At 36.3% G+C, this 23,890-nt stretch overlaps 1 protein-coding gene, 1 non-coding gene and 1 pseudogene across 4 annotated transcripts in view; all 3 read left to right on the top strand.

The window, feature by feature from the left end:
* Positions 1-23,890, top strand: part of VPS8 (VPS8 subunit of CORVET complex) — a 397,311-nt gene that overhangs the window by 41,863 nt on the left and 331,558 nt on the right. For all 3 annotated transcript variants that reach the window (XM_066346811.1, XM_066346813.1, XM_066346812.1), the window contains exons 4-7: positions 12,060-12,190; positions 17,197-17,290; positions 20,615-20,647; positions 21,585-21,639. In XM_066346811.1, coding sequence (XP_066202908.1) covers positions 12,060-12,190; positions 17,197-17,290; positions 20,615-20,647; positions 21,585-21,639 — 313 coding nt within the window. The remainder of the gene's footprint in view (positions 1-12,059; positions 12,191-17,196; positions 17,291-20,614; positions 20,648-21,584; positions 21,640-23,890) is intronic.
* LOC136380057 (ubiquitin-ribosomal protein eS31 fusion protein-like) lies at positions 7,236-7,691 on the top strand (annotated as a pseudogene).
* TRNAT-CGU (transfer RNA threonine (anticodon CGU)) lies at positions 15,972-16,047 on the top strand. The gene has a single exon. It is a non-coding gene; the product is annotated as a tRNA-Thr (tRNA).

Genomic DNA, 23,890 nt, shown 5'->3' with positions numbered 1-23,890 from the left:
ACCCAAAACAATATACAAATTTAATGCAATTTCCATCAAAATTCCAATGTCATTTTTAAAGGAAACGGAACAACAAATCACCAGGTTTGTATGGAACCATAAAAAAGCCCAAATAGCCAAAGCAATCCTGAGGAAAAAGAATGAAGCTGGAGGTATTACAATACCTGACTTCAAATTATACTACAGAGCCACAGTAATCAAAACAACGTACTATTGACAAAAAAAAAACAAAACAAAAACAGACACACAGACCAATGGAACAGAATCAAGAGCCTAGAAATTAAACCACATATATATGGGCAAATCATCTTTGACAAAGGAGCCAACAACGCAGAATGGAGAAAAGAAATCTTCTTCAAGAAATAGTGCTGGGAAAATTGGAAAGCCAAATGCAAAAGAATGAAACTTGACTAGTTTGTCCCCCTGCAGAAAAATTAATTCAAAATGGATCAAAGGCCTATATATAAGATCTGAAACAATAAATTATGTAGAAGAAAATAGGTATTAAACTCATGAACCTTGGCTGCAGAGAACATTTTATGAATTTGACCCCAAAGGCAAGGGAAGTAAAGGCAAAAATAAATGAATGAGACTATATCAAACTAAGAAGCTTCTGCAAAGCAAAAGTAACTGACAATAAAACAAATAGGCAGCCAACTAAATGGGAGATATTTGCAAACAGCTCTGATAAGGGGTTAATATCCAAAATATATAAAGAACTCACAAAGCTCAGCAACAAACAAGCAAACAATCCAATTAAAAAATGGGGAGAGGACCTGAACAGACACTTCTCCCGAGAGGACATACAAATGGCCAACAGATATATGAAAAGATGCTCATCTTCACTAGCTATTTGAGAAATGCAAATCAAAACTACAATGAGATACCATCTCACACCAGTCAGATTGGCTATTATCAATAAGACAGGTAATAAACAAGTGTTGGAGAGGGTGGAGAGTAAAAGGAATCCTCATTCACTGCTGGTAGGAATGGAATGCAAATTAGCACAACCATTATGGAAGAAAGTATGGTGGTTCCTCAAAAAATTAAGAATAGAACTACGATATTGTAGGAATACAGCGTGAAGACTTGCAGTGTTAGGGTAAACAATTAGAAGCAGAGAGGCGCCCTAGGGAAAAAGCCCTGAGTGGACAAGAGTCCAGGACCTCTCTGACCCTATGTTGGAAACAGCAAAACAGCAGGATAAAATTCAGCAACAGAAAATTGTTTAGGCTCTCAGAAGAGAGAAGTCAGCATGTTCCTTGTCCTTTACTTCACCCCCTGAAAACTTCTGCTGTCTGCTTCCTTGAGTTATTTGTACTGGCTAATATCTGAGGAAGGGTGGGGATGAGGTTTCAGTCCTTCAGTCTGCAAACCGCGGTTGTTGCCTCCCCTCGGCCCATCAGAGCATCTGTTCTCTGGGTAGTTCATTGTCGTGCTGACAAGTGGTTCCCCATGTGAGGAATGAGACAAAATGACCTCCCAAAGCCTGGCAAAGGAAAAGGATATCCGCTCACCTCATCCCATTTGGTAAGGGACACAAGTAGCAGGGGAATTGCCCTTGAATGCTTGTGGCAAGGTCACTTTTAGGGATCAGGCCAGGGGATTTCCCTTTCCATTCGTCCCTCCCCCCTTTTTTTTCATCATGGGGAATTCCCTTTCCTCTGAGCAGCAGAGTCTCAAGTTATAGCTATGGGGACTCCTCAAAGCTGCAAGGTGTCAGATTAGAATTTAACTGCCCTCTTACTCACCATCAGACAACAGTGCTCTTGGTATCCAAAGGAGGGAAGTTTAGACTTAGAAGACTGGACCAGCACTTTTACCAAGACGATGGTTGAAGCAGTTGGGACAGGATATGAAACGACCCCTTGGGATTGGCAAGGGCTTTTAAGAATTGTTCTCACCACCTAGCCTGAACCTCAGACCAAGTCTTACCCCTAGATATTTTTACCAAGGCTAACCAGCAGGAAGGAGCGACAGAAGAAGAGAGCTTTGCCCCTTTTCCTTAAACAATAAAAAGCTGGAATGTTTGGTTTGGGTCAGGGCTCCTTTAAATCCAGAATTCCTTTAAAAACTCAAATTCCCCTCACCCAATCCTCCCCTTCACGTAAACAACTCCCCCCACACTGGGAGGGTCTGGGGAGTGTCCTTGGCACAAGGCCTTCAGGAGGGACCTGAGGGTTAGAAAAGAAAGACAGTCGTTGACCAAGGCCACAAACCTGTTAGAACTGGGGGAAAGAAGGACATTTTCAGTAAGATTACACACAGAGCCTAATAGCAACTATGTAGCTTGGCTTTTGTGTGTGCCCTGAGAGGCTAATTACAACTCAATCTAAAAATTACTTATAAAATTCCAGCAAAGAAAATTTAAAAAGACAATATGATCAGTTACTATTCTTGTGTTTATACAAATTACCAGGCCAAGTTAAAACTAGACTGAGATAATCAAAAACTAACTAAGATCATATTAATTTGGCTCTTTAAAAAAGAAAAAATAACTAAGGGTAATTTTAAGAAGAAAAAAAGGAGAAACCAGGTCATTTAAATATGTTAAAGCCTTCTCCTAGAGACCTGGAAACTACTGTAATCCTGAGAACAAAAGGAGAATGAACACCTCTTAATGGGAGGGGTCCTGCCAGGACTTCAATGTATAGAGAAAAAAAGGGGGACATTTTTAAAACCCAAGGAGCTTCGTAGCTCATCCCCTCCCTTTTCAGTTGTTTTGGAAGGCTGCCAAGGACAAATAAAGAGCCTTGCCTTCTCTACAATTATCAATAATACTGTAAAATATAAAGTTATGCCAAATTTTTTTAACCAGGTGGTCTAGAAAAACATTTGATATTATTAATCATTTTAAATTTGATTAATGTCTTTTAACAAAAAATGTTTTTAACAAAAAATGTTTTTTCTAGGTTCACAAAAGGTTCCTATTATGTCTTCTAAAATATGAGTTTGTTTGCCAATGAAAGAAACTGTTTCTAAAGGTTATGAAATACGTTCCTAAAAGAAAGTGTCGATCTAAATTGCTAATTACTGACTTAGTTGTTACTGACGGTTAAGGTTTTTAGAAATTGAGAATTCTGATTAATTAGAAAAAAATTGTATGGTTTTGATGATAAAAGGTATAGAGATACTTTTGAAAGGAAAAGGAAAAAGTAAGTTGTTCTGAAAGCTGGTTATTTCTGAATGGTAAAGGTTTGTGTAAGTTGCCGAAGGTTTGTGCAGGTTGTAAAATGTTTGTACAGAGGGAAGAAAAAAAAGAGAAGGAATTAAGAAAGTAGACAAAGGTGAAAAAAGAAAACAGAAGGACTTTAGAAATAGGATTGTACTGAAAGGAAAATAAAAAGGAACATTAAAACAGTCTTAGGGGCCTCAAGAGCTTGAGAAATTCACACAAACTTACAGGTATTATAGAAGGAGCCAATAGTTTTTTTAAACTCCTACTATGCAAACAAAAAAGGAGGAGTCAAGAGGAGAGACTCACTCCATAAGAACAATTGTATAAGGCTCCTTTGTATCCTTAATTTTTTGAACATTTCCTCATCTGGACTTACTGCCGCTGAGAAGCATTTTATACCAGCCAAGCAATGGCCCACACCTCTCATGTTGTACCAGGATTTATTAGCTGGCCCTGAGTGGCGGAGTCCAGTCAAATTACTAATACCAGTGAGGAATGTGAAGCCTCATCATGAGTTGGCATCAGCCCTGAGAAAGCAATCTGGTTCCGGAGATCCAGAAGCTGATAGTGAATCCACTTCCGGAAATGAATCTGAAAAAGAGGAGGACACCTAACTCGCTCCCAAGCACTCAGGGAGCACCTGGCATCACCTGAACACTTTAAAATATCTAACCAGGAGTGCTAAAGAACTTCTACAAAATATAGACATGCCTGTGATCCTTGAAAACCTGTTTCTCTCTATGCTTGCCCTTCACTTTCCACTGCAACCACCTAACCATCTTACTTTCTGTTAGTTTTACTAAAACAAGACCATATGTCCCAGCAATCTTGTACTGGGTATGTACCCCCAAAACTTGAAAACTTTGGTATGTAAAGACACTTGGACCCCCATGTTCATCGCAGCATTATTCACAGTGGCCAAGACATGGAAACAACCAAAGTGCCCCTCAATAAAGTATTGGATAAAGAAGATGTGGTACATATATACTATGGAATACTACTCAGCCATAAGAAGTGATGACATAGAGTCATTTATGACAACATGGATGGACTTTGACAACATTATACTGAGTGAAATAAGTAAATCAGAAAAAAAGCCAAAACTGTATGTTTCACACGTAGGTGGGATACAAAACTGAGAGTCATGGACATAGATAAGAGTGTAATGGTTACCAGGGGGAGGGGGATATGGAGGAGGGAAGGGGTGGGGGGGAAGGGTATAAAGAGGGACAAATATAATGTGAAGGAAAATGATTTGACTGGGTGATGGGTATACAATATAATCAACAGTTCAAATGCTATAGAAATGTTTACCTGAAAGCTATGTACACATGATCAGGGTCACCCTGTTAAACTTAATTTTCTAAAAAGGAAAAAAAAGAGAAATCACAATTGGCTCCAAAGAAATACAAAGGATTATAAGAAAATATTATGAACAGTTATATGCCAGCACACTGGACAATCTGGATGAAATGGATAAATTCCTAGAAACATAATTTTCCAAAGCTGAATCAGGAAGAATCAGAAAATCTGAATAGACAGATACAACTGATGAAAATGAAGCAGTAATCAAAAGACTGCCAACAAACAAGTCCTGGACTGATGACTTCATAAGGTGAATCTTACCAAACATTGAAAGAAGAACTAACACCTATACTTCTCAAAACTATTCCAGAAAATTCAAGAGAGGGAAGACTCCCATGCTCATTTTATGAGGTAGCATTATCCTAACTCTAAAACTAGATAAAGGCACTACAAAGAAAGAAAAGTATAGGCCAATATCTCTGATGAACTTAGATGCTGAAATACTCAGTAAAATATTAACAAACTGGACCCAGCAATACATTTAAAAGATCATACACCATGATCAAGTGGGATTTATTCCAGGGATGCAAAGTTGGTACAATATCCACAAATTAATAAATGTGATATACCATATAAACAAAATGAAGAAAAAATCACATGATTATATCAATAGATACAGAAAAAGAATTTGATAAAAACAGGCACCCATTTATGTTAAAAACTCTCAGCAGAATCAGAATAGCAGGAACATACCTTAATGTAATAAAGGCTGTATATGAGAAATCCACAGCCAACATCATACTTAATGGGCAAAACTACATGCGTTTCTTTTAAGATTGGGAACAAGACAGGGATGTCTGCTTTCTCTTATTCAACATAGTACTGGAAGTCTTAGCCCCAGCACTCAGAGAAGAAAAAGAAATAAAAGGCATCCAAATTGGAAAGGAGGACATAAAGTTGTCATTTGCAGATGACATGATACTGTATATAGAGAACCCTAAAGACTCCACCAAAAAACTACTAGAACTGATAAATTCAGTAAGTAGTAGGATACAAAGTAAATATCCAGAAATCAGTGGCATTTTTATACACCAATAGTGAACTATCAGAAAGTGAAACTAAGATAATAATCCCATTCACAATTACTTTAAAAAGAACAAAATACTTAGGAATAAATTTAACCAAGGATGTAAAAGGTCTGTACTTGGAAAATTATGAGACATTGATGGAGATACAAGTAAGTGGTGGAAGCATAGACTGAGTTCATGCATTGGAAGGATTAACATCATTAAAATGTCCATACTATCCAAACCAATCTATAGATTCAACACAATTCCTATCAAGATACCAATGGTGTATTTCACAGAACTAGAACAAATATTCCAAAAATTTGTATGAAACCATGAAAGACCTTGAACAGCAATCTTGAGAAAAAAGAACAAAGTTGGAGGAATCACACTACCTGATATCAAACTAGACTACATGGTCATAGTAATCAAAACAACATGGTACTGGCATAAAAACAGACATGTAGGTCAGTGAAACAGAATAGAGAGCCCAGAAATCAACCTATGCCTGTATGGTCAATTAATATTTGACAAAGGAGGCAAGAACATACAATAGAGTAAAAAAAGTCTTCCATAAGTGGTGTTGGGAATATTGGACAGATACATGCAAAAAAGGACCCCCTTATATCATATACAAGAATTAGCTCAAAAGGGATTAAAGATTTAAATGTTAGATTCAAATTCATAAAAATCCTAGAAGAAAGCATAGGCAGTAAAATCTTGGTCATTTCTTGTAGCAATATTTTTCCTGATATATCTCCCTGGGCAAGGGAAACAAAAGAAAAAATAAACAAATGGGACCACATCAAATGAAAAGCTTTTGGACAGCAAAGTAAACCATCAACAAAATGAAAAGGCAACCTACTGAATGGGAGAACATATTTGCCAGTGATACATCTGATAAAGGATTAGTATCCATATTTGTAAAGAATTTATAAAACAACTAAACACACACACACACACACACACACACTAACAGTTAAAACACGGGCAAAGGACCTGAGTAGATACTTCTCCAAAGAGGACATACCGATGGCCAATAGAATATGAAAAGATGTTCAACATTACTAATCATCAGAGAAATGTAAATTAAAACCACAATGAAGTATCACCTCATCCCTGTCAGAAAGGCTGTCATCAGCAAACAACAGGTGTTGGGGATGATGTGGAGAAAAGGGAACTTCTGTGCACTGTTGGTAGGAATGCAGACTGGTACAGCCACTGTGGAAAGCAGTATGGAGTTACCTCAAAAAAATAAAAATGGTCTGACCTGTGGTAAAGCGTTGACCTGGAATGCTGAGGTCACCAGTTTGAAACCTTGGGCTTGTGTGGTCAAGGTGTATATGAGAAGCAGCTACTATGAATTGATGCTTCCTGCTCCTCCTCCACCTCTCTCTCTCTCTATTTCTCTCTCTCTCCATCACTACCTTTCCCTCATTTTCCCTCCCTTTTTCTCCCTCTCTCCCCCTTTCCTCTCTAAAATTTTTAAATAATAAATAAAGTTAAAATGGAACTGCCTTATGACCCAGCCATTCCAGTCCTGGGAGTATACCCAAAGAAACTTGAAACACTAATTCGAAGGAATATATGTATGCACCCCTATGTTCAGTGCAGTGTTATTTACAATCACCAAATTTGAAAGCAGCCCAAGTGCCCATGAGTAGCTGAGTAGAATTGCCATCATGATGCAGATTTTTGTGAAATCCCTTATGGAGAAGACCATTGCTCTTGAGGCTGAACCCTTGGATACAGAAGAAATGTAAGGCAAAATCCAGGGTAAGGAAGGAATTCTTCCTGATCAGCAGACTGATCTTTGCTGGCAAGCAACTGGAAGATGGAAGTACTTTGACTACAACATTCTAAAGGAGTTCACTTTTCATCTTGTGTCAAGACTTTATGGTGGTGCTAAGAAAAGGAAGAAGTCTTACACCACTCCTAAGAAGAATAAGTGTAAAGAAAGACGGTTAAGCTGACTGACCTGAAATACTACTAAGTGAATGAGAATGGCAAAATCTGTCGCTTCCATCAAGAGTGCCTTCAGATGAATACGGTGCTGGAGGTTTTATGGCCAGCTATTTGACAGATGTTATTGTTGCAAATGTTGTCTGACCTATTACTTCAACAAACTGGAAGACATGTAATTATGTATGGGTTAATAAAAAACATGAATAATAACAATTTTAAAAGCTATGGTACATTTACATAATGGAATACTACTCAGCTGTGAAAAGAAGGAAATCTTAACCTTTTGTGACAGCATGGATGGACCTGGAGACTTATGCTAAGTAAAATAAACCAGTCAGAGAAAGACAAGTACCATATGATTTCACTTATATGTAAAATGTAGTCAACTAACGAACAAAATAGAAACAGACTTATAGATACAGAGAACAGACTGACAGTTGTCAGAGGGGAGGGGTGTTGGGGGTTGGGTGACAAAATTGAAGGGATTAAACAACAAAACCCACAGACAACAGTATGGTGATTACCAGAGGGAAAGGGGGAGGGGGTTAGGTCATAGAGGGAAAGGGGGATAAATGGTGATGGAAGGAGACTTGACTTTGGGTGATGAACACACAGTACAGTATGCAGATGATGTAGTATAGAATTATACATTTGAAACCTATATAATTTTATTTACCAATGTTACCCCAATAAATTCATTAAAAATTAAACAAAAATATGAAATTGGCCAGCCTTCATACCTCAAGGGAGCTTGGCAGGTAGATAAGTGAAAGTAAAAGTTATTTAAACTGTAGAACATTATGAAGACTGGAAGGGAGGAAATGTATTAAAGGAAATGATTTTTATTTTTTTAATTTTGATTTGATTTTAGAGAGAAAAAGTGGGAGAGAAACAATGATTTGTTGTCCCACTTATTTATGCATTCATTGGTTGATTCTTGTATGTGCCCTGACTAGGGATTGAACCCACAATGTTGGTGTATCAGGATGACTCTCTAACCAACAAAGCTATCCAGCCAGGGCAAACTAAAATGATTTTTAAAATGAAAAGGGCAGAAGTAAAATGTTTAATCACTTACTCCAGAATATGTGATTGCAAATGTTCTATAATGTCCATTAAAATCAACCTGGAGAAAGGCTGAGAAGAAATAGACATCCAGGATATTTTACAGAATGGAAAGGTAGTGATTACTGAGACTTCCTAAATCTTAGAATTTAGAGTATGAAATAATGTTACTAGGCTTGTCATCCTTTAAAACTGTGCTATCTCTGAGGTTTTTAATTTTGAAATTCCATTCTCTAACCATAACAACCTCCCCTGCTATTCCCTTCCATTAAACCTGTTCTTTGACCTCATCAAGACCAAGTCTCTTGATTCTGCCTAGTCTCCCAGTTGCTGAGAGGAGTCCTGGCTTCACTTCAATCCTACTGTTGCATTGTGCTGTCAGAAATTTCTTTTGAACTTTTTATTGAAGTATAACATACATATAGAAAAAGTGCACAAATCATAAGTGTACAGCTTGGTGAATTTTCACAAACTGAATACCCTGTGTAACCAGAATCCGAACGAAGAAATAAAACATTACTAGCACCCCAGAAATTCCTGTTGTGCCCCTTCAGTACCCATACCCAGGATAATTAGTATCACAACTTCTACCACCATTGATTACTTTGCTTGCTTTGAACTTCATATAAATAGTTATACAGTATGTTTGACTTATTTTTTTGAATATTGGTTTTTTGATTCATTCATATTTTTGCATGTAATTTTTCATTACATTTTTTGTACATACCATTAAATTTTTTTGTATATATCATTATTCTACTGTTAATGGGCATTTGTGTAGTTTTTTTGGCTGTGAAAAGTGTTGCTGTGACTATTCATGTCTTTAGCTATATATACACGTACATACATATAGAAACACATTTCAGTGGGGTATAAACCTAGGTGCAAAATTTCTGAGTAATCAGATATGGGCACGTTCAGCTTTGGTAGATACTGCCATGTTTTTGCAAAGTGCTTGTAATAATATATACTTACAGCACAATATATGGCAGTTCTGGTTACCCTATTCTCATCAACTTTTGAATTTTCCTCTTTTTCACTTAGCCATTCCTTCTTATAAGTGTGTGTCATGGTATCACATCATAGTTTTAATCTGAATTTCCATGGAGTACCTTAACATATATTTTGGCCATTTGGCTATCTCTTTTGTGAATTGCCTTTTTATATCTTTGCCCACTTTTTTATTGAACTTCTTTTAAAACTTATAGGAGTTCTTTATATGATATGGATATAAGCCTTTTATTAGATACATGTATTGCAAATATCTTCTTCCATTCTCTGGGTTACTTTTTCACTCTATTAATGGTTTCTTCTGATCAGAAGTTCTTAATACTAATGTAGTTCATAATGTTAATGTAGTTCAAAAATCTTACTAGGTTTTCCCATTATGGTTAGCTTCTTTGTTTCCTATTTAAGAAAAATTTGCAAATTCCAAGGATATGATTATGCTATCTTATTTTTTAAAATAATCTTTATTGTTCTACCTTTTACAATTATGTCTGCAATGCATCCGGGATTCTTTTGTGTATGATAGTGTGAGGTCTGAGCCAGCACCATTTACTGAAAAGAGTGTCACTTTTGTTTTAAATCAGCTGATCATATATGTAGATGTGACTCCATTGGTCTTTCTATATTGCCCTAATATCACATTCTAATGTTTGAGCCATTATAATAGGTTTTGATGTCCAATAGTTTCAATATTCCAGCTTTGTTGTTCTTCAAGAGTGCCTTACTTTTTCTTGTTTTTGGGTTTTTGGTTTTTTTTTGCATTTCCATGTAAGTTTGAGAGTCTCTAATTCACACACACAAATGCCAGCTTAAATTCAATAGCATTGGGTAGATTTTACATATCAATTTGGGAGACTTGATATCTGCTGTATAGCTGGTAATTTTAAATTCAGCCTAATTGATAACATCAGTTCTCTTCTTCACTTTTTCTTTGACTTATCCTGTAGGCTTTGAACCCTGGCTTAATTTAGCAGATCTGTTTTCTTTAATTATGTCCCAGGCTGTTTAAGAAAATCAAATAAGATTTTGCTTGACTCTCTTGTATAAGACCTTTGTGCTACAGTTCTTATTTCTGAATTATTTCCTTTCTCTTTGCCTACAGCAGTCATTCCACTCTTGTACAGCTCTCAAGTTATACAATATTTCCTTGATAATCCTAACATTGTTCTTAGAAGACTTGTGTATGGAGATATGTGAGAAGCAGTTGGAAATATGGGGCTAAACTCAAGAGAAATGTTGATACTGAAGACACAGATTTTCGAAGCCATTAGCATGACATGGTACTGGAAGGTATAGGTGCAGATTCGCTTGTTCATGTAGTGAGTGTGTGAAGCAGGAAGAGAACTAAGAATATAACCCTGGGGAGGAACATCATTTAAAGGCTGGGTAGAAGAGAAAATAGAGAATGTGGGTGAAAGAAGAGACCACATAAATTGGAGGACTATAAGCAAAGAGATGTACTAGAAACCAAGGGAAGAGAAAATTTCAAGAAGTAGGAAATGGTCAATAGTGTTAAATGATGTATAGAGGGTGAGAGCATGCTAACTGAAAATAGGCCAGTGGATCTAAGTATCTTCAGCAAGGGTAACTGTCAGTTGCTAGTAATGGGTGGAGAAAGTGGAGATAATGAGTATGGACTGTTCTCTTAAGAACATCGATGGAAGTGGTAAGGCACAAGGTAGTGCAGCTGAAAGAGAAGGTATGATCAGAACATTTTTCTTTACTATCTGTTGCTCAGAATCCACTTGTTCAAAGCTAAACTCCTCATTCTACCTTATCTGCTATCCTTCTGCTTTTTATCTTAGTAGTATCACCTTTTACTTAGTTGCTCAAGCTGGAAACCTTGGAATCTTTTTCTCTATTAACACCCCATCCATTTAAATGGTAACCAGGGACTTAGGATATTGTCTCAGTAATGCCTGTTTCATTATTCTTTCTCTTGACTTCTGTTGCCTTCCTAAGGTGACTCTCCTCTCTTTCTTTGATGTTACAATAGCCTTCTTACTGCCTCTGTTTCCCCCTCTACCCTCATTTATCTTCACACTGCTCCAATTATCTTTCTGAAACATGGTTCCCATCATGTGTGTCTGCTTAAAAACCTCAGTTGCCTTCCCACTGCCTACTCTATACGTGTACCAATTCATTAATCAAATGAGTATTGATTATGTGTCAGCATCTATACAGATTTGAATTTTAAGAAATATTTTGCAGCTAACAATGATCTGCATAACTGTTCTTCTTCCTGCTATAAGAAAGGAATTTTTGGAGTAAGCGTTTTATAGAAAGATATCTGTCTAGAATTGAAATTTAATTCTATACTATGTATGCCTCTCTGGTTAATAACAATTCACAGAAAAGAGATGAAAAGCAGAAATAAGCATGTGAATATTTTGGAAAAATCCATTAATGTCTATCTGACTTACAGATTTTTTGGAATTTTGAATTTATTGATCCATATTCTTTTAATTTAGACTGATGACGAAGATGAATCTTTTGTTCTCGAGGATCCTACATTGTTAAACATTGATACTATTGATTCACACTCCTATGATACTTCGTCTGTGGCAAGCTCAGATAGTGGTGACAGAACCAACTTAAAAAGGTAAGTATTTATTTGTTTAAATCACACTTGCATGTAATTGAAATATTTGATCATATAAAATGTAACTGTCTTTTTATAGAACAATATGGTCTGCTAAAACCCTGCATAGGAAGTAGAAGCTCCATTTGGGTGGAAATAATGTGGTTATTAGACCCTAAAGATTTTGGCACTGTTGAGGGGAGAGGTTAAAAAGGTGGATACTATGACCATGTCTTCTGTACCTCCAGTAGGAAGCCGTGATAACAGCCAGGGACTTCCAAAAGCAGGAGAGCCTTCAAGGGAGCACAAATAGAACCTGGCCCCGTGTAGAAACATGGAACTTGGTTTTCTACACCATCTTCTGTTCCCTATACTCCTCACCCCCTTTTTCCCACTCGCTAAGGTCAGCTCCAGCATTCCTTCACTCCTTTGGAATGGGTTCAGAGGAGAATCACAAAGATGATTAAAGATTTGGGAAAAGGACTTTTAACCCTAAATAAGTTTATTTTGGCTGCTTTTCACCTTCCAAATTCTTGGAGAGCACATGAAAAGGAAAGAAGTGGAGGAAGCATAATGTAAATACTTTATTGAATTCATGTGTAACTTTAAATGTTGATAAAGTTGTGTGTTTTTCCTCTCTTCTTAAATTTTGCCTGTATCAATGCTGTCTTCTTTAAGTTGTCAGCTTTTGTGCAGTAGGGGCCATTGCTGGGTATATTAACCTGTTCATCACTATTTACTACAAATAGATAACTCACATTTTTTTCAGCTCTACTGAGCTATAATTGAGCTATAACATTGTGTAGTTTTAAGGTATACAGTGTGATTCTTTGCTATACATATACTGGAGAATGATTACCACAGTAGGGTTAGTTAACACACCTCTGTCACCTCACATAATTGCTATTTCTTTTTGTGGTGAGAACATTAAGATCAGCTCTCTTAGTGACTTTTGAATATATACAGTGTTGTTAGCTATAGTCATCATGTTGTACATTAGATTCCTCAGAACTTATTCATCTTATAACTGGAAGTTTGTACCCTTTGGCTAATATCTCTGCATTTCCCCCACTCCCCAGGCCCTGCCAACTACTAGTCTACTCTTTGTTTCTATGAGTTTGGCTTTCTTAGATGCCACATATGGGACCATACAGTCTGCCTTTTTCTGTCTGATTTAGCAGAATATCCTCATGGTCCATCTATGTTGTCAAAATTGGCAGGATTTCTTTCTTTCTCATCACTAAATAATATTCCATGTCTTCTTTATCCATTTTTCTGTAGATGGACAATTAGATTGTTTCCATATCTCAGCTATTGTAAAAATGGTGCAGTGAACTTGGGAATACAGATATTTCTTTGACATAATGACTTCATTTCCTTTGGATATAGGCAGTCCTGGGTTATGAATAAGATAGGTCTGTAGGTTTGTTCTTAAGTTGAATTTGTATGTAAATTGGAACAAGTACATTTACCTATTAAATGCAACTTAGACAAATGTTTGTCTTAACATATTATTTATTTTTACCTTTCTGTGCATATAAATACACATTTTCAAATACAACTTTGAACAATCTTGAATGATGCAGAAGATGATGGACTTGTTGGAGAAGACGGGACTGGTGTTAGAGAGTCAGGGTTTGATTCTGATGCTGGAATCAGTTTCTTAAAGGAGGCATCAAGGGAGGTTTGTACAGAGCTTTTCTCTTTCTCACCATAAATGGCCCTGTGGCATCTCAGGCTTTTGGTAACTGTAGGGTAAACTTTGGTGAACTTCTCTGTATCAGGATTTTGCTCCTCTAACTTTGCCATTCCTGCTTCTGTGAGACAAAGTATTGGCTCATTCTTTTGTATAAAATGTTTTTGGTTCTGGAGTTTCTAGGTCCCTGTTTTCTTCCCTAAATGTTATCATCTGCTACTCTAGTTCCGTAAGGTCTTCATTGGTTAGTTCTTTGCCATGGGAGTCGAGTAATTCTGTATCATTTTCATTGATGTCCAACTGTAGTTAATTACCAATAACCCTTATGGTGCTTCATTTGTAAGTACAACTTTTACCTAAGTTGATATTTGTGACTTGGGGACTTACTGAATATACCTAAAGGTGGGATTGATTGATCACATGGTAGTTCTATTTTTAAATTTTTGAGGAATGTTTATACTATTTTCCATGATGGCTATACCAATTTATATTTCCCCCAACTGTGCAGAAGAATTCCCTTTTTTCTAGATTCTCACCAACATTTATCTCTTGTCTTTGTGATAATAGCCACCCTAACAGGTGTGATATCAAAACCCTAATATCTCACTGTGGTTTTGAAATGCATTCCCTGATGATTAGTTATGTTGAGTATCTTTTCATGTACCTGTTGGCCATCTGTGTGATGTTTTTAGATAAATGTTTATTCATGTCCCATTTTTTTACTTGGCTTTTATTTTTATTTATTTATTTTTTAGTATTGAATTGTAAGAGTTCCTGATATATTTTGGATATTAACCCTTTATCAGCTAGATGGTTTTCCCCTATTCCCTAAATTTTCTTTTTATTTTATTGTTTATTTCTTTAGCTATGCAGAAGTGTTTTTAGTTTGATGTAATCCCATTTATTTATATTTGCTTTTATTGCTTGTGCTTTGGGTATCATATCCAAAAGGCTGTTTGCCAAGACCCATGTTTAAGGAGCTTTTTTCCTGTTTTCTTTTAGGAGTTTTATGGTGTCAGGTCTATGTTTAAGTCTTTAATTCATTTAATTTTTATGAGTGTTTTAAGATAGGGGTATAATTTTTTTTCTTCTGCATGTGATTATCCAGTTTTCCCAGCACCATTTATTGGAGAGAGTATTCTTCTTTTTTTTTTTTTTTTTTTTTTTTTGTATTTTTCTGAAGTGAGAAGTGGGAGGGAGCAGACAGACTCCTGCATGCACCCTACTGGGGTCCACCCCGCATGCCCACAAGGGGGCGATGCTCCGCTGCAACTGGAGCCATTCTAATGCCTGAGACAGAGGCCACGGAGCCATCCTCAGTGCCCCAGCCAATTTTGCTCCCATGGAGCTTTGGCTGCAGGAGGGGAAGAGAGAGAGAAAGAGGGGGCAGCTGGAGAAGCAGATGGGTGCTTCTCTTGTGTGCCTTGGCCAGGAATCAAGCCCAGTTCTTCCACACACTGGGCCGACACTCTACTACTGAGCCAGCTGGCCAGGGCCAGGAGAGAGTATTCTTTTCTGCATGAGTATTCTTGGCTTCCTTGTCAAATATTAGTTGACCATGTTTATTTCAGGGCTCTCAATTCTGTTCCACTGGAATATGTGCCTGTTTTTATGCCAGTAGCGAACTGTTTTGATTACTATAGCTTTGTTGTATAGTTTGAAATCAGGATGTGAGATGCCTCCAACTTTGTTCTTTCTCAAGTTTGCTTTGGTTAACTGGGGTCATTTTGCATATCTATATACTAATAACAAAATGTCAGAAAAAGTTATAAAACAATTTTATTTACAGTAGCATCAAAAACAAAGTACTCAGGAATAAGTTTAACCAAGGAGGTAAAAGAGCTGTACATTGAAAATTATAAGACACTGATGGAAGAAATTGAGGAAGACACAAATAAATGGAAAGATATTCCATATTAATAGATTAATGTTGTTAAATTATTCATAATACTGAAAGCCATCTATAGTTTTAATATAATCCCTATCAAAATTTTATTGTCATTTTTCACAGAAATAGAGCAAATAGTCCTAAAATTTTTATGGAGCTACCACAATTTAAATGATTTTGATGATATGGTCACTACCTAATTAAAAGATGTGGTGTCGGCCCTGGCCAGTTGGCTCAGTGGTAGAGTGTCGGCCCCGTGTGTGGAAGTCCCGGGTTCGATTCCCGGCCAGGGCACACAGGAGAAGCGCCCATCTGCTTCTCCACCCCTCCCCTTCTCCTTCCTCTCTGTCTCTCTCTTCCCCTCTCACAGCCAAGGCTTCTTTGGGATCCTGGTCAGGTGCATGTGGAGTCTGTCTGACTGCCTCCCTGCTTCTAACTTCAGGAAAATACAAAAAAAAAAAAAAAAAGATATGATGTCTTCTTTTTGCCTACCTAATAATGCCAAAACCTCTTTGCTTGGCATCAGTCTGGACTCTGCTTACTATTTTGACTTAATCTCTAAGCATTCCCACCCCCATCCTCCTGGTTCATGCTTTTTGGATACTCACATCCCCCCATACTGTGCACTTTTTACATCTTTATGTTTCTGCTTTTGTTTTTTTATAGCCTGTCAGACTTCTAGTATCCGTCAAAGCCAGATCAGACATCTTCCCTTTTCTATAGCTGTTCCTGATAGCCCCCTAATAAATAGGATTAATTGTTAATTTTATTTCTGTAGTGCTTTATTTACTTTTTTCTAGCATTTATTCTTCAATTTAACAACTAGCTACATATTAGTCCCCCTAGGTAGTCTGTGAGCTCTTTGAAAGTAGGAGTCTGGACTTTAATATTTTTGTTTCTCCGGAGCATGCTTCTAGTCACATAGAGCAGGTACTCAACTCAGTGTTTGGTAAGTTTTAAAATTATTTTTTTGTATGATGATGAGTAGGTTAAGTGAAAGTTGCTGTTAGAAGGAGCAACAGAGAATGAGTAATGGGTGGGGAATTTGAGGTGGTTGGCTGAGGAGTGAGAGGGTGTTTATAGACAGGAGGAAGCCCGGTGGGCAAGGGTGGAAGGCAGGTAGAGGTGATGAGGACATGTAGGGTAAGAGGCATGCTCTACAGGCACACTTCTGCTGAGGAGCAGAAGCTCTTGCTACATTAAGGTGGGCAAGGAACAGTCTGAATAAGTGAAAAAGGAATGGTGGCTGTGTTCATTTTTCTGCTTGGCTTCTCTGAGGTTCAAGGTGGGTTTAACACAACCTCTTAATGTGGGACTATTAGACTCTTTATGCCTCTCTGCAAGACACAACTAACAGATAACATACAGTGTTTTTTCCCTGCTTTTCTTGTTTTTATGTGTTTTTTTTTTCATTCAAAGCTTTGAGACTTTTTTTTCTTATAGGAAGAAAAGATTACCTGATGCTTTTTCACTCCATGGATCAGTTATGCGACATTCACTTTTGAAGGGAATTTCTGCCCAGATAGTGTCTGCAGCTGTAAGTACTTTGTTCTCTTCCCCCAGCTTTACAACCTGCAATGGCATAATGAAGTAGGAATGAGCATAAAACAAAGCGCAACGCTTCTCTTGGCTCAGGGCTTAAGAAAAATAGAATCTGGCTTTCATGGGTTTTGTGTGATTATTTTTGATTCGTAAGACATGGCTATACATCTTGACATAGAAATTAGTGCAGCCATGAAATAAAGGTCTGCTCAGAGTCTTGAGTGTGCCTAAATGAAATATGGCAGCAAGCCTAAAAGAAACACTATCTGCCTTTTCTTTAAATTCCTTTTCAGTTTAGTTGCCATCTTGTGTATTTGGTTGAGGTAGAGTGCTTGTTTCTTTAGTCTTTTCATATGAAGAAATAATGGTTCAGAATCTTTTACAACTGAGTAATTTCATTTTGGTTTTTTTTTTTAGTAATTCACAACATCTTTTCATGCACCTAATTTCATTTCCTCTTTGAACTTTCATGGTAGGGAAAGCCATGTCCTATTTTCAAACGAGAAGACAGGTTTAGAGAGGTGATATTAATTCATCTTACATTCGGTTAGGAGATAGCAGAGCAATTACTCAAAATTGGGGTTTCTGGTTTCAAGTCTAGTGCTTCTTTGTTGTGAAATGGAGGTGACATTGGTGATTATGTCTAGTAGGTAATGGCTGGAAGAGAATCTGTGTGGGTTGTTTTTTTTGAAAATGATTTAGAGCACTGGGCTAATGCAAAAATATTTAATAGTTTATCAAGACAATAGGCACTGATTCTGGTATGTTTTATCAAATTTCTCTTTGACCCTAAAGCCTATAGTCTTTTAATTTTAGTTTTCTGAGTTCAATATATAGATCCTGTTTATAATGATGATGATGATGATGATCATGATGATGATGATAGATCTTGTATATATTGTCATAATGATGATGATAGATTCTGTATATAATGGTGAAAATGGTGATGATAATGATGATAGATCCTGTATATAATGATGATGATGAAGATGATGATGATGACGCCAGATTCATGCTTCAGGAACTTTGATGTATTTTATGTTTTTTTCATGAAGTTTAATTGGCATTTTGCATATTCAATGTGGACAAAGTTTTGATTTTTTAGGAGAGGGAGCGATTACTACAGAAGTGGCATCATGACACCATAACCACATCGCAGTTTTCAGGTTTATTAAAGAAAACTCTTATTGCAGATAGGAAAAATAATAACAATAGAAATTAAAAAAAAAACAAAGAAAGGAAAAGTATTCTCTGTGGGCAGTTGGTATACCCTGACCCAGCTCATATATCAGGAGGTCTATTTAAATAGAAAGATAGTCAAGCAAAGGAGGAAACCTGGGCAATTGTCCTTCTTCTTTTAGGTGGAGAGTAACTCATATTTTCTAGAATGGGAACCACCTGTTGAGGATTACATTTCCATGACGTTTTCTGAATTTAATCCTTATGTAGGTGATGAAATTCATTCCTTTCAAAATCAAGATGAACCAGAACAGTCATTTGACCCACCTGTGTAGTTTAAAAAATATTTTGAATAATGGAGACTGAACTAAAACTCAGACACTGAACAATGATTAGATAAATCTGTTATTTAAAAGGGTCTCTCCTCCTCCTCAAAGAGTAGGGGGAAATTCTAATAAATCCCAGAGTGTTTGCATTCTGTTCTTATTTCATTGCTATGGCCGAGCGCCTTTGGTATGTTAAAATGAAAACTGCTTTTCCTGTGACAGTCTTCTACTCTGCCTTCCCAATTCTGAATTACCAGCTCAATTTGAAGTGTATGCTTTTCTGTGATGGTTGGTTTATTAACATGTAAAGCTAGTTATATTTTTTGGTATCTCTCCTGAATAGTGGTTCAGTAATGCCTTCAGCCATGTGGATAGTGATGTTATTAGGGCCGCATGGGGCCTTGATCATCACGACTTTGTAATCCATGCCTGCAGAAAGAACACTTGGCAGAGATGAAACTTTTGGAGTTGTGAACTTGATTGTTTAATTTTGGAAACCTCCTCAAAGTAATATGACCTGTGACTATATTTAAAATTAATTCAAATTAAATTGTAAAGGATATTTATCATTTTAATGATTACCTAAGATAAAAGAGATATCTTAATATGGCGTTTTCGTAAAATGTGTCTACTCGTTAGACTCTCCTGGAGTGCTTATTAAAACGCAGGTTCCTGGCACTTCCCCAGTGTTAACTGACGTGGAATCTCTGGCAGTGTAGCATAGGGATCTGCATTTTGACAGGTATCCAGGTGAGTCTAATGCATCTGATTTCATAAAACCACTACCCTAAAATGTTGCAACACCAGCACTAAAATTCTGTAATCTCTAAAAGGCTTCCCACGCCTGTGGTTTTTAGTTTTTAAAGTTAACTGACTTCTGATTTCATTATTCAGGTTCCATTTTGAATGTTGTTTATGTTCTTCATCTGCTGTCTCATTCTTTTTCTCTGTCTGGTACACACATCAGTCATTTAGCAAGTATTTATTGCATACTTCTTAATTGTCAAGTGTTATGCTAGGCAAGCTTTACACACACACACACACACACACACACGTGCGCGCGCGCGCGCAGAGTTGTCGATAGACCGCTGTCCAGGACCTTGTACACAGCAGCCTTGGTGATTTTTCTCTGCATAGTCCCATGCCCTTTCTCATTAAATCCTGGGAAGCTCTATTAAGTCGGGTAAAATAGATTCTTCCTTCTGAGAGATTATTGTAACTAACTGACCACATTGTCAGAAACAGAGGTGATTAATATCCAAAAGGGTTAGCTGATTTTCCCAGGTTCATACAGTTAGTTACTGGTAAGGAGCTGGGACTAGCACTTAATTTTTGATTTTCTCGTGCTTGAGAACTGACTGACTATACCTTGCTCAGGTTTTATTTAGGGGTTATTGCATAATTGACTGGATAGGAAGCTCCTACTTTGAAGAAGAGTATCTTTTGCATGTGTTTTCTTTTTCTAAAACTTTCTGTACTCCTACTATTTTGACCCATAGTACTTATACTTTACTCACATTATTGAAACTAGAACCTCTCATCTCTCTCTTTTCCTTTACAGTTTCATTTATAATCAATACCTTTCCTAAAGTATCTGTTACAGTAAGTCAAATAAGATGACATTTTTCTCTTGCTCTTTATGCTTTCTTGGTGTATACAACTTCTGTAGTATCCTTTAGGGCAAAAACAAAGGTCCTATCTCTTGTATGAATTGATTTGAATCAAAATATATGTAAAGAAGAACGCCTTATACCAGTTTCTGTTTTATAATGAGAATATATTTTCAAATACCTTTATTTCTAAATTTCATTTAGGACAAAGTAGATGCTGGTTTGCCTACAGCAATTGTAAGTATACTTTAAATAATTCTTTAAAGATAAGTTTCTTATTTGCTTGGGTTTTCTTAGATTTATTCTTCTAATGTTTAAAAGTATTATAGAAATTATTGTAATAATTTATATAGTTTATTATCAGTAATCAGGTTTAAAAATCTATCCATGTTGAATGTTCTCTTTCTAGTGTATTGTTAGTCTAAAGGCTTTTGTTTGAGAAGCATATAATGGAATAATGAATAGCATTTTCCAGATTTATTTGTGTGTGGTTCTACCCTGCCCAAGTAAATTTGCTCCTTTTGTGATTTGGCCTCCCTTTGGTTATAGGAGTGGAAAACAGTATTTGGTACAATCATTTTCTGGTAAATAGTACACTTAACTGCTCTGAACTCTGTTGCTAGGCCTGCCAAGCAAACCTGAAGAGTGATTGTAGAGAACTGGGCATAGTAAAGCCCACTAGAGCCCTCTTTTCTTGACTATTTCCGGCTGCCTCCATAGCTCTTATTAATTGATTGGTGAGGAAGTTGGCTGAATTATGAACATTTTTGGTGCCTTTTGGCTCCTTTTGGAAATAAACTAGAGAAGAGCTTCCTAATCCCTTCCCCATACCTCATAGGAGATTCTTGGATGGGTAGCATAAGTGTCTCTCATTTTGTCTGGACCCCTGGATTTCTTGCTTTAGAGGAAGCTAAGTATCATGTTATTCTCTATAATGTTGAACATATGATAGTTTGGTTTTGTTACCCTTAGAGTAAATTTAGAGGGATTCCCAGAAATAAAATGTCCTGAGTTTCATTTCCTGTTTTGCCTCCTAGATGAAATTCTCTTTATTTGTAATATTATTGATATGCCATTTGGTGCCTAGAGAAAAGAAGATCAACAAATTCAAATTTGCTTATTCTAAGTCCTTGCTATCCTGTCTTAAAATAATAACCTTCCCTTTTGTTCTCAGGCGGTGTCCAGTCTGATAGCAGTGGGTACATCTCATGGATTGGCTTTAATATTTGGTAATTTTTCTAAGTATTTACTTTTTTATTTTAAAAATTAAGTATCCTTTTGGGTTTTATCATAGTTTACATAGTAAACTGCATTTTCTTGGAAAAAAACAAAAACTTGAAAAGTAGTTTTTTGATAGTCAAAAATTACTTGACTCAGCTTCATTTTGTTGCTTGTTGCAAATTTATTTTCTCTGTGAATTTATGAGTTATCACTTCTATTTACTGTCTGCAGACCTAGACAAAAAGCATATAAAGTTGGAAGGGACCTTGGGTTGTCATCTTGTCTGCCTTCAGTTGGTGGTGGGTGGCAGGGGTGACTTTTGATCCTAAATCATGTCTGAATAACAGGTATTCTAGAAGATCTCCAGGAAAGAGATTCCCAGGCATTCTTAGTAAATTTCAGTTCCTCTCACTAACAATAGATTCTTTCTAATTTACATTGTAAATCCCTCTAAAAATTTGTATCCCTTAATCACAGTCTTTTCTTGGTTGAGACAAGAACTTAACTAGTTTCACTTGTATGGTAGAAGTTGGTCTTTTCTATTTTCTCATGTTTTTACCCCTAATACTAAATAACCCTGGTTTCATTCATCTTTCTTTGCTTTTGGATTCAGTATTATGAGCAGAGCATTTTGTTTTGTTTTTTAATTTAAAAACTGTTAATATTTTTCTGTCATTTTTAGTGTTCTCTGGATCTTAAGTCTTTCATCTCTCTTAAATGGAATTCCTGATGACACTGTGTTTCATTAAGAAATTTAGAAGCTATTGTATAAGGATTACCTGAGAATACTTTAAGAGCAGAACCACAATTTGATCTCTGTGGGCCTTACGTCTTTATTTACCACATTAGTTATTTTTCCTTGTTTTTCAACAATTTGACTAACTTGATAAAATTTTCCATTATAGCAAAAGCCTTATTTAACATGTGATTTTCATACCTGGTCTTTTCAAAGGTGATTGATATAAATATGAGTTTTATTGTTTGGAGATAAGAAGAATGTAAACAAAAATATAATTTTCTTGAGAGAACTATAGAACTGATTCTTTAAATAATATTTCTCTTATTCTGTTATTGGTATATGTTCATAATTGAAAATTTAGAAAACATAGATGAGCAAAAGATTGAAGATATTAAATACCAAATTCTCCTATGCAGAAATAGTCCCTAACATTTCTGTATAGTCTTCTAATCTTTTCTGTGTGTGTGTGTGTGCGTGTGTGCATGCATGTGTATATATACCTCCAAATGGGATTATTTAATATATAATCTGCTTTTTCATTATTATGTGTATTTTTCTATGTAATTATATATTCATCTGTAACATTATTTTAATGGCTACATAATATTCTTTTAAATGGATTTATCATAATTTACTTAATCATTTCCTACTATAAGACATTTAGCTTGTTTCTAAATAAACAGTATAGTGATGAACATCTTTGTTCATGCATTTTTGTACATGTGATTACTTACTTAGGACAAATTCCTGAAAGTCCTAAGTCATACCCTGTGTCAGGGTATAAACATTTTAAACACTTACAATATGTATTGCCTAATTGTCTTCTAGAAAGTTTTACCAGTCATCAGGTATAGTAATGCCTGTTTCCCTGAGGGGGCATACTTGGTATTGGATTTGGAGAAATGATCTTAACGGTCTTTTAAGTAGAGTCCCGTTGTTAATACATATGAGATGATTGAGAACCAGAGAGGCTAAGTGACAGTCACAGAGCCAAAGTTAGAATCAAGAAATATGGAATTAGGCCTGACCTGTAGTGGCGCAGTGGATAAAGCGTCGACCTGGAATGCTGAGGTCACCGGTTCAAAAACCCTGGGCTTGCCTGGTCAAGGCACATATGGGAGTTGATGCTTCCTGCTCCTCCCTTCTCTCTCTCTCTCTCTCCTGTCTAAAATGAATAAATAAAGTCTTTAAAAAAAAAAAAGAAACATGGAATCTTAGATTAGTGCCCTTTCACCATTCTGAGAAATTCTCCTGTCCTGAGAGAAAAGGCCAATTCTAAGAAATATGAAAAAAAGAATAAGGTGATAGAAGATAGAATATAATGTATATATTCATCTGTCAGCAGAATGCATGTTGAGTTTTTGTTCCCACTTACCATTACTTTTTCTCTTATCTGCTTTAACATTACCTTCTTACCACGAGGTTATAAGGATATGTGCCTGCTTATAGTCATACCCATGTAGAGCTTACTGCAACAAATTAAAATGAATAATTTAAAAACTAACAGCAAAGAGTACATT

Source organism: Saccopteryx leptura, chromosome 8 (genome assembly GCF_036850995.1).
Source record: "Saccopteryx leptura isolate mSacLep1 chromosome 8, mSacLep1_pri_phased_curated, whole genome shotgun sequence".
Classification (NCBI taxonomy): Eukaryota; Metazoa; Chordata; class Mammalia; order Chiroptera; family Emballonuridae; genus Saccopteryx; species Saccopteryx leptura.
Note: the sequence above shows the minus strand (reverse complement) of the source record. Positions and strands in the feature narration are given on the sequence as shown.